We start from the raw sequence: 11,808 nt of genomic DNA on the forward strand, positions 1-11,808 counted from the left end.
AAGACACAAATACTTTTTAAAGTTATTTCATAATATAAGGCGTGCATGCATGCATGTCATTAAGTAGCACATATTCTCTACTCAAATATTATTATTTAAATCTCCCACCATTAAGATCTCTGATTTTATTAGGTGCATGCATTCTATTTATTAGGATAATCCAAACTATGAAATGATAATAATTATTTCTTGATCTTTGGGGTTAAGGGTGGTTGTGCATTATATTTTGGAATGGATGGAGTACTACTCATCCCGTTCCTGCTTTATATAACAGGAAAGGAAGTCTAAGGGTAATCATGCCATTTTTAGAAAGAGGACATTGTTTCTACTCTTACGTGAGGTGGATGGCATATAAGGGAACATGAATTCCGTTTGATGGCATATAAGGAAATAGCTGATTTACGATGTCATATAAGAAACTCAATGAACTTTTATTGAAAAAGAAAGAATTTTCTCATTTTCTTTAACAGAAGACGACAATGCAAAGAGCTTTTCATGCATAAGACACCCTATATCTCCATGCCAAAGGAACCTTCTATGTTAGTTCTTTTATTTATTTTAGATTTTCAATGTTGAATGGTAAACTTTAGCCTTTGGGAATTCAAAGTATAAAGTATTTATTGTTATATTAAATATTCAATTTTTTTTTCTGAAATTCAACTTTCGAGATTCCAAGTACAAAATTGTTTTGCAAGTTGAAGCTCTTGAAAACTAAAAGACGGCATGCCCTTTCGTAACATGGTATGTTTTTAAGCATTTGTGTTTTTCTTTGTGCAAAAAAGTATGTGTCGTCAAAGTTTAAAAACAAACAATGCTTCATGTCAATTATTCGAAAAGATATAAAATAATAAATATATAATAATACAGAGAGATATATAATTAGACGAAAAAAATTCAAAATAGGTACATTTGTGGGTTGAAAATCGTTCAAACAAACCACTACCAAAACGAAAGGGTGGAAGTCGGAATCGGAATAGGCCACCTTGGGCTCTCTCTCTCTCTCTCTCTCTCTCTCTCTCTCGCCTCTCTATCTATCTGGGCCCAGAGGTTGGAAACTCCTCTCGCAATAAAAGGTGAGGTAAGCTGAAAAAAATTAGGGCTACAGAAGAAAACCCGAAACCCTCGCCTTCTCCCTCCCCGGCGCCGCCGCCGCCGCCGCACTAATCCGCCGGAGACCGGGAGATCGGGCCAGATCCGCCGGTGGAGATGTCGGCAGGGACCGCCCCGGCCGCGCCGCGGTACGCGCCGGACGACCCGTCGCTCCCCAAGCCGTGGCGCGGGCTCGTCGATGGCACCACCGGCTACCTCTACTACTGGAACCCGGAGACCAACATCACCCAGTACGAGAAGCCGCTGCCGCCCGAGGACCAGCTCCCGCCGCCCCCGCCGCTCCCCCCGCCGCCTCCCCGCTCCGGCCGAGGCGACCGAGACCGCGACCGCCGCGACCGCTCCCGATCCCGCACCCCGCCGCGGCGCGACCACCGGGACCGCGACAGGCGCCACGACGACCACAGGTCGGCGCCTTCCCACCACCATCCTCTTCCGGCCGCCGCCGCCGTCGCCGCCGATGATCCCTCCACCGAGGCGTATCGCCACCGCCACGAGATCACCGTTGTCGTAAGGATCTAACAACTGTTTGTTACATCCCGATGTTTGTTTATTGTTTACTTGCTAAGTACCTAATTTTTGTTTAATTACTAAGTACCTAATTTTTGGGTTGGTTGGCGTCCATGGTGCAGGGGGACAACGTGCCAGCTCCGATAACTTCGTTTGAGACTGGTGGATTCCCACCGGAAATCCTCAAGGAGGTATGCACCATCTGCTTGGGTGATGAATCCTAACACATGGCCTAACCACTAACACAAAAACGGAGTCGCCTATACTTACTAGTTCGGCGAGCGTGATTACACAGACTTGTTTCTCCTTATTTGCTTGCTTGATCCTTGACTGTGCTAAATCAGAGCCGGCTGCGGGTTTCAATTATTTATCTACATCTCTGTGGCAGATGCGATATTTGCTCCAAAGGTGGAGCGAATGTCGTACGCTGCCTCGCGCACCCCTCGGCCAAATAAGAGCGGCGGGCTGAGGGAAGATGTCGTTGATGGAGTTGATAGAGTTGCTAAGGGTGGGTGAACACCCGAGGCGGCTCACCCCTGGCTCGCTCTCACTCCCTACCGAGGGACTGCCCATGGCGCAAAGGGGCACCCCATGTGGCGGCTCAACCTTGGCTTGCTCGCGCTTCCCGCCGAGGGATTGCCCATGGCGCAAAGGGGCACCCATGGCGGCTGATTTGTTGCTCTGCATCCAATCCCTGGAGAAGGCTCCTCACATGGATGGTGGGCCTCTTCTGGGGCCTGGCCATGGAGGTCGCACTGTCCATAGGACCTGCGGGCAGCTGCTGGAGGGGCTTCGCACCCAGGCTGTCAACGTCCATACATAGGACCTGGACCTGCGGGCAGCTGCTGAAGGGGTCCTGTGGATGAACGATCCATGGTTGAGCGAGGCTGCCTCCAGGGATGCTGTTAGAGCCTTTTCTACTTCACCTTGCGCATGCAAGTCAACACATCTTGGATGCACTTTCTTTTGTACGATATCTTAAGTTGGACTCATGCACTGTTGATTCTTTGTTTCTACTACTAAAGTTTTGGAGGGAAATTATAGCTACATATTTACGATATCCTTATCCTTATCCTTATTGTGTCTGCTTTTGCCATTTCCCCTTGTTTTCAGATACAACGTGCTGGATTCTCAAGTCCAACGCCAATCCAAGCTCAGTCATGGCCAATTGCCTTGCAGTGTCAAGATGTTGTAGCTATTGCAAAGACAGGATCTGGAAAAACTCTTGGGTATCTACTTCCTGGATTTATGCATATTAAACGCTTGCAAAACAACCCAAGGTCTGGTCCAACAGTGCTAGTTTTGGCACCGACAAGGGAGCTTGCAACTCAGATTTTGGAAGAAGCTGTGAAATTTGGCAGATCATCAAGAATTTCTTCCACGGTCAGTTCATTCTACTATGATACATATGTTATTGTTGGGCTACTGGCATAAAACAGTATTAGATAATAGATACACAGGTTTAATTGGCTTTATGTTTTGTTACTTTGATAAACCCTATTGACCATCTAAAAAGGATTTTCAAACATCATACAAATGCAGATGTGCTACCTAGTTTCCAAAGCTTGTTTATCAATTAAGATCTTTGTCTTTATCTTGCCTTGTTTTGGATTATTATATGATGTTTGTTTATCTGTTTTTAGTGTCTATATGGTGGTGCTCCAAAAGGCCCCCAGCTAAGAGATTTGGATAGAGGGGTCGATGTCGTTGTTGCTACACCAGGAAGGTTGAATGACATCCTAGAAATGCGAAGGATAAGCCTTAAGCAAGTGTCGTACCTTGTTCTAGATGAAGCTGACCGTATGTTGGACATGGGATTTGAACCACAAATTCGGAAGATAGTGAAAGAAATTCCTCCTCGTCGGCAAACCCTCATGTACACTGCTACTTGGCCTAAGGAAGTCCGACGAATTGCAGAGGATCTTCTTGTTCACCCTGTCCAGGTGACCATTGGAAGTGTTGATGAGCTTGTTGCTAATAGTGCTATTACTCAGGTTTGTTCCTTAACTGATGGGCTCCATTAATGATACTTCAAGATCCTTTTGTTTCCTCTCATCAGTTCCTTTGGATAAGAAAAAAAGTTGGTACTATTTGAATGTACGGTTTCACCAAAAAAATCCCATCCTTAAGAAGTTACTATAATTCTCTTTTTCTTGGCAGAATGTGGAGCTGATCACACCGTCCGAAAAGCTTCGCCGTCTGGAGCAAATTTTGCGATCCCAGGATTCAGGTTCGAAGGTACTAATATTCTGTACCACTAAGAGAATGTGCGACCAACTTGCAAGGACACTTACTAGGCAATTTGGAGCTTCTGCCATTCATGGTGATAAGTCCCAAAGTGAAAGAGAGAAGGTCCTGAGCCATTTTAGATCTGGGCGATCTCCTATTTTGGTTGCAACAGATGTTGCTGCACGAGGCTTAGACATCAAAGATATCAGGTACTCCATCCGTTCTTTTCTGGATGTTTTTGTTCTCAAATAGATGTCCTTTTTAGCCTTTATAGGCAGTGTTTCCTAACTTACCCCCTAGTAGAAGCGCTGGTTCAATAAATGGAATTATCCTTATTCAACTCAACTATTGCCACTACTAGCATGTTTGCAAGATTAATTAATATGGTATTTGCTCCAACCAAAAAAAACAGCAGCTAGCATAGCACTTTGCTTGGCTGTGCAGTGAGGTGCTGGTTGTCTGTGCTATGTCTATGAAATCGACCGATGGCAGGATTGGACAAGTACTTTATACTGCTATTAATTAGAGATGATATAGTGATAAAAAAGGTTAATTATTCCTTGGTCATTGTGCTTTAGCCTAAATGTTGTGTAATTCTGAATGAAGGGAGCATCATTTCAAAGTTTTGTTGATATGATATTATACTATTTTCATTAAAAAGTGGAAGCAGATTCCTTTGGTTCTATCATGTGCTTATAAGACCAAAGCACATTGACACACCAAACTTGGAGAGTATTTAAAACTCCTTCAGTCAATTAATAGGGCAAAGTTGTCTGTACAGTAAGGTTTTAAATATAATTGAAGTGCTCACTATTGGTTGTATTATACTCCATCCAAAAGTCTAAGACCTATTCCATTCTTTGTTTTTTTCTAAAAATCTAAGTCCTATTTGTAGTCATTATTAGTTGCATGTTTATTGGTTTTGTCACATGGTGAGTTAATTGCTCCTTGGTCTTGGTGCAAAAAGAAATAGGTCTTAGACTTTTGGATGGAGGGAGTATCTGGGAAAATATACTGATTGAAGTTTTCCCACATCCACTGTATGCTGATGCAAGTGTATATGTAATCTTGGGAGCATAGCATTTTGATCAACATAGTTTTTAGCTTTGTTTTGGTATTCTAGGGCTTGTTCAGTTTGGTGCCAAAATCAGCCTACCAAAATTTGACATCGCCAAATGTTGGCATATATTGACGTTACCAAATTTTGGTAGTGTTGGATGCGTTTAGTTTGTAGCCTTACCAAAATTTGATAGTGTTTTTTTGAGAGGAAGTTTTGGGAAATACCAAAATTTGGTAGGGTGTCAATGGCAATAGAATGTTTGGTTTGTTACCTTACAAGTTTTGGTAATTGCACATTTACATTTGTACCTATGTGCATCACGTGTTGACGTTTACATTTTAATTGAATTGACTTCTGTTTCATTGGCACAGGGTTGTGATCAATTATGATTTCCCCACTGGCATTGAAGATTATGTTCACCGGATTGGCAGGACTGGAAGGGCTGGTGCCACTGGTGTGGCCTATACGTTTTTCTGTGACCAGGATTCAAAATATGCTGCTGATCTTATTAAAATTCTGGAAGGCGCAAACCAACGTGTGCCTCGTGACTTGGCGGACATGGCCTCTCGGGGTGGGCGTGGTGGTAGGAAGCGTAACCGGTGGGCAACCCGCTCTGATAGGGGTGGTTCGCGTTCTGAACTGGATTCTAGGTATGGTGGAAGAGATGGTCTGTCAGGGTCTTCTGGCAGATTGGATAGTAGTCGCAGTAGTCGCAGGTATTTTCGCTTTCACCTCTTTCTTTTTGAACACTAATTATCAGTATCTTTTGTACACATGTTATATGAAGACATTAGTTTCTTTTTTGACAGATTCGAAACAAGTTTGACGAAATTGTTGATGAAACACTTTAAGGATCTAGGTCTCATTAGTTTATTAGAAGACCTGATCTGTTGATTTACTTTCTTTAGTTGACTGCAGTATTGCGCCTGAATCTTATTATTGAGTTTTTCTGCTTTTGACAGGCATGACTATGGTGATGATGGACGGTCTCGCAGGTCTGGGAGAGGTCGCAGTAGGAGCCGTAGCAGAAGTGACAGTGATAGGTATAGCCGAAGTCCTAAGAGGTCACGCCGTCATAGCCGTAGCAGGACCAGGAGTCGGAGCCGAAGCAGGAGCAGGAGCTACACTAGGAACCGTCGTGCTAGCCGCAGCAGGAGCCGTAGCCCTGGTGCTAGCCGTAGGCATGAAAGAAGCGCTACTGGCTCTGGGTCTGCACTGCCAGACTCTGGGCACGGTGAGCGCAAAAGAACACCAGAAGCTGACCCATCAAGAAACCATACAAACCACTCAGACCCGAAAGATGACCGACACCCAGAGGATGGGAAGGTGGGAAAGGTTGATCTCGATCGGTCGCCTACTCCACAAGACAAGTCTGGCCCATATAGTCCTGCTTACAATGGAAAAACCAGTCGCTCAGTGAGCCCTGGTAATCAGGTGGAAGGAAACAACAAAGCTGCGGAGGTTTCTAAGAATCCTGATCCTTCATCGCCACCCCATCATGGTAAGACCAGGGAGGACGAAGAGGAAGGTATGATAGATGAAGATGGAGAGATAGCTGATGATCCTCGGGCAAATGCAACCGTGCAGAATGGCGGTGATAATTGACTCTTTGGTCCCAAAAGAATTTAACAAACTGCTGAGCAGCCACTACAGATGATCTGCGTGACAAAGCTCAAAATGTTAAAAATTGTCTGAAGCTGTCTTTTCGCAGTCAAAACTTAAGTTGTGAAACTATCCGTGTCGTAGAGAGCTGGAGATTGTTTTGTGCCTGAGTTGTCTTTTCTTATAACATTATATACTTTGTAGACCCTGTCGAAGTAGATCATGTGAAGTGAAGTTGGTAGCTCTGTTATTTGTGAACCAATACCGGAGGTGCAAATCATGCAAGATTATGCAAATGTCTCATGGCGGTTCATGGCTTCATGCCCTATTTGGCTACTGATCTAAGATTGCCTTTACTTGGAATATGCTGGTTACAACTCACGATTGTCTCAATTATGCGCGAGGGCGAGGGCGAGGGCTCGGATGCCGCAACTCACGATTGTCTCAATTATGCGCTCGGGCTCAGCCTCGGATGCCACTTTGAAGAGTGGATTTCGTTGTAATGCCAATCCACAAAGTGGCTTCAACACGCTGCTCCACAGTTTTTTTTATTTTCACCAGATTAAGGCACGAATTCGCTTGTGTTGTGAAGATTGTCAACGAGCCGAGCTCGAGCAAGCTTACCTATAGCTCGGTACAGTTGGTTTAGATACGAGCTTTGAAATGGGCTCGAGCTTTGCTCATTCAAGCCTCGAACTTTGTCGAGCTTAACTAGTGTGGCAGCAGACGACAGTATTAGACTTGTAGTACTATCGTTTTTAAACATTATATGACCAATAGTAGTAGTAGTATTAAATGGAGACATGAAGCTGAGCTGCATGCATGCTTGTACTAGTAGTACTAGTAGAGGCTAGGTACTAGTAGTACTAGTAGAGGCTAGGGCCTGCCTCCAAGTCCACGCCATGCTCTGCTTTTATTCAGCTTTTTCTTGTGAGATGAGTCAAGTACTACTACTCTACTATAGGGGTGGATATCGAGCCGGCTCGGCTCGGCTCGGTTTGGCTCGTTACCTTAACGAGCCAGCTCGGCTCGGATCGTTAAGACTAACGAGCTCAAGCGCTGACTCGGCTCGACTCGGCGAGCTAGCTCTTTAAGCTTGTTTAGCTCGTTAACTCAATGAACAGGCGCTCTTGGACTCCATGCTTGCCAACCGGCGCTCCCTATCCATGAAGGCCCTGCGGCGGCTGTGGGAGAAGCGGCATGGTCGGCGTGGCCTAGCGGCTGCAGCAGGAGGAGCGGCGTGGTCGGCGTCGTCGGCGTGGCGCTGCAGCTGCGGGAGGAGCGACTGGAGTCGTCGCCTCGTCGGCGTGGCCTTGCGGCCTTTGCGGCTGCAACCTGCGGGAGGAGGAGCCGGTGGGCAGCGCAGCGCTGCAGCCTGTGGCGTGCCGGCGGCGGAAGGAGAAGGGCGAGGCAGCGCTGCGGCGGCGCAAGAGAAGGCGACAGCGGCGCAAGAGTAGGCGACGGCGGCAGCCTGCTACTCTGCGGCGGCGCATGCGCATGAGAGGCGCCTCGGCTGACGACGGACATACTGGATAAGGTCAAAGCTAGGGTTTTTGGGCACTTGGGCAGTTGGGTTGGGCAGTTGGGCTACCTTATTGGGTTGGGCTGCCTGTCTGATTTTTGAGCTATGCGAGTTTAACGAGCCTACCGAGTAACTCGCGAGCTGGCTCGGGCTCGGCTCATTTGCTTAATGAGCAAAACAACTGGCTCGGCTCGGCTCGTTAAGACTACGAGCTCGAGTCGATCCGAGCCGAGCCTGAAACGAGCTGATCCGAGCCATGAGCTTCGAGCTTTTTGCTCAGCCCTACTCTACTAGTAGAAGACTAGCACTGCTACTAGCTGTTGCATGGAAAATTTGAAAGAACTGGAGGAAGAGTAATGCCAGCTCAAATGAAACAGAGAGAACTCTAGGCTCGACGAGCTATTCGAGCTCGGCTCGTCAAGCTCGCGAGCTTGAAGCAGGCTTGAGCTTGGTTCGAATTAATGACGAATCGAGCTCAAGCCGAGTCTGTAGCGAGCCGAGCTCAAGCAGCTCGCGAGCTTCGAGCATTTTTGACATCCCTAGACCAATGCCATTGCCAACAATGTTGCATTTTTTCCACTTTCGATTCACTTGAAAAACTTGCAAAAATTTGGCACCTAGTCATATATTCGTACCAAATTAGTACCAAAGATCAAAAGACACTAAATGCAACAAATGGAATACTCACAACTTGTTCATTTTCCTCACATTTGAAGAAAACCTTTCCACCATGCCTCATCGATCTGCACTCTACTATTGCAGCGCCGCACCTAGGGCAACGAACGAGAGGGAGGCCGCTAAATCCTACAGTCAACCGAGCAGGATATGAGCTACCTTGTTACATTCCCAAATCCTCGCTTCTGGTTGCAAATCTTCGCTGCATAGCTCCCCTAGGGTTAGAGTTTCCTCTCATCTGCACAAATCCGGCTAAGGCGGATGACGACGGCTTTGGGAGGCTGCACTCGGTGTCGGCAACGAGGACGAGAGGGAGGAGGGTGTCGGCAATGTTGATCTACTGCCAGCACCAGAGCAGTGCGGCAACCCCAGTTAGCTTGCAGAATGGTCATTGCCACCGCCTGCTTGAGTTGTCATACTGTTGACATAAAAACACGAGGCCTGGAAGATTTGCTTAACTCCAGTGCAGGTCCAAAACTTGCCTTTAGGTATGAGAGCGTGCTAGTTGATTTGATCCTGCAATCAACAAGAAACAAAGACAAAGAAACCGCGGTTAAATCTATAAACGATAGCCGATGACATATCATTTATCTTTGAGCCGATGTCATATATGCATCGATCGGCAGTCATTATTAAGTAAGAAAGAACTAAATCTATTCGATCGGATATAGATATTAACGGTATATAGTCCTTATATCGATATATACTTAAATCAAGTGATTGGGATAGATCTGTCACCATGCCGAGACAGTATAAATCACTTAGATCAAAATATATATTAATAAAGAGACTATATGTGTTCATAGCATAGCTGATCAGATAGATCTAGCATATATCGGCTAATACTCCGATACTACTCTATATTAAGATATCACAGCAAGTAAAATATACCAAACGAAAGCCTAATATACTTAAATGCAACAAGATCTTAATATAAAGGGCAGATTGTCAATAAAGCACATAAGATGAATATAGTTAAATCAGGTAAGATCGACTGAAACCCCGATACTACCCTAATCGGCAACCAAAGACAGGCTAGAGATTGAGATTCTAATCACGACTCATAAGATCAAACTCAACTAATGCAGCTATAAGTATGAAAAGAAAGACAATATCTAGACAATCAAGCCGTTGGAAGTTTCATAGAGTGGTGGATATCCTATATAATCTAAGTTAACATCGATATTTAACCTAATCGGCTGCCTTCTACTGACAGATGTTAGCCAATTGTAGGTTAGATAACGATATTGCCGGAGATTATGTAAGACATATGATAACTCGACGAATTACATAAACAAGATTAGAGTGTCATAAAGATGGAAGCACTAATCCCGAGAACGCAGCCGCCATAACAAGTTTTACCTCTTGTTGAAGATCGAAACCGATACAGCTCAACTCGAAAGCAAGAACTCGTCGAAACAAAACAAGAGTAAAAAGGGTGGCGATGCGCGAGATTATATTGAATGTGTGTTAGTTTGATTACATGGGGCTCGAGGTCTATTTATACCCGATAATTACAAAATATGTCCATATCGGACACGACTCTTATCTCTAACAAATTCTAAGATACGATAAGCCTTTGCGGCAGGCTTTTGTCCAAACATATCTCTAAGGAATTTACATAAAATATCCTAATTAATAGATACAATTGCCTTCTCAGGACTCTATTCATGCGTGGCAATCATCATGAAGCACATCAACCTAACCCGACAACATATGCAATATCATATTGTTGGATTCGGCTCAATCGGCTAACCCCGTCCGACTCGAACTCTGCCGATCTTCAGTCGTAGCCGATTCGGACTTCAGCCGATCCTCACTCTGTTTCCGGGACGATTTCTATTTCGAACTCCATCTCGATTTCTTCTTCACCTCCGATCCTTGGATTACCGAATTTGGTCGTTAACACATACAAATGAGCCAGGGGCACATTGGTCACAACATTAGCAAATTTGTGCCTTAATCCGGTGAAAATGGAAAAAATGTGAAGCAGCGTGTTGGCAGTCGTTGGCGATGGCATTTTAACGAAGCCACTTTGTGGAGTGGCATTATAACGAAACCCACTTTTCAAAGTGGCACAATGTCTATTTTCTTTAGCAAACCATCACAAAGTTGTCCACATGTCCGCTCTCCCTTTGTACAGTTCAAGTTTAGTGTAAAATGGATGTTCGGTTAAGAGTAAGTGAAGCATTGAGCACTAACTAAACAGTTTCAACTCAGACTTTGCCTGGACATGCATATTTCACCAAACTAGTTTGCCTATTCAGGTATATTTCACCAAACTAGGAAGCATCGAGCGCCACTTCAACTAAGACTTTGCCTGGTCAAGCATATTTCACCAAACTACTCTCTCCACCCCATAATATAAAGGGTTTTTGAAGGGATGTCTGTGATATACCTCCGTACTCGTAAAGGAAGTCGTTTAGGACAATGTTTAAGTCAAACCTTGGGAATATAAATCATTAATAACTATCAAGTTGTTGAGTTTAAAAATGTAAAAATTATATGAATAGATTTATCTTGAAAAATACTTTCATAAAAATATACATATATCACTTTTCAATAAATATTTTTATAGAAACAAGAAGTCAAAGTTGTGTTTTGGAGACCATGTCGTTGTCCAAAACGACTTCCTTTACGAGGTCTCCCTCCGTCCCAAAAAAAGACAAACCCTGGTTTCCGTGCCCAACGTTTGACCGTCCATCTTATTTGAAAAAATTATGAAAAAAATTAAAAATACAAGTCACGCATAAAATATTAATCATGTTTTATCATCTAACAACAATGAAAATACGAATTACAAAAAAAATTTCATATAAGACGGATAGTCAAAGTTGGACACGGAAACCCAGGGTTTGCCTTTTTTTTTTGGGACGGAGGGAGTATAGTCCTAGAATGTGTCACATCCATCAAAAATACCTAATATTATGGGACGGAGGCAGTTGAATACAAGTATTGAACGCGTGGCGCCACAACTCGTAGTTGCAGCCCAGTGCGGCAACCTAAACTGCTACTCGTTCCATCCCAAAAGACTTGTCGCTTTGAGTTCTTGTTTGTAGAGTGTGATCATTCGTCTTATTTAAAAAATTATGGAATTATTATT

General features: G+C 44.4%; 1 protein-coding gene across 4 annotated transcripts; it reads left to right on the top strand.

Annotated features, from left to right (window-relative positions):
* The first annotated feature begins 1,073 nt into the window (after positions 1–1,073).
* On the top strand, positions 1,074–6,804 carry LOC127778307 (DEAD-box ATP-dependent RNA helicase 40). Of its 4 annotated transcripts, none has more exons than XM_052304900.1 (8): positions 1,564–1,617; positions 1,740–1,808; positions 2,006–2,585; positions 2,731–3,000; positions 3,261–3,611; positions 3,778–4,055; positions 5,278–5,622; positions 5,869–6,804. In XM_052304900.1, the coding sequence occupies exons 3-8, from the start codon at positions 2,517–2,519 to the stop codon at positions 6,509–6,511; spliced, it is 1,956 nt and encodes a 651-aa protein (XP_052160860.1). In that variant the 5' UTR covers positions 1,564–1,617; positions 1,740–1,808; positions 2,006–2,516; the 3' UTR covers positions 6,512–6,804. The 4 variants fall into 4 exon arrangements, with proteins under 4 accessions (XP_052160851.1, XP_052160860.1, XP_052160874.1 ...); XM_052304914.1 differs by having other exon boundaries at positions 2,006–2,552; XM_052304907.1 differs by having other exon boundaries at positions 2,006–2,521.
* The last annotated feature ends 5,004 nt before the right edge of the window (positions 6,805–11,808 follow it).

The sequence above is a fragment of the Oryza glaberrima genome, chromosome 1, assembly GCF_000147395.1.
Source record: "Oryza glaberrima chromosome 1, OglaRS2, whole genome shotgun sequence".
Classification (NCBI taxonomy): domain Eukaryota; kingdom Viridiplantae; phylum Streptophyta; class Magnoliopsida; order Poales; family Poaceae; genus Oryza; species Oryza glaberrima.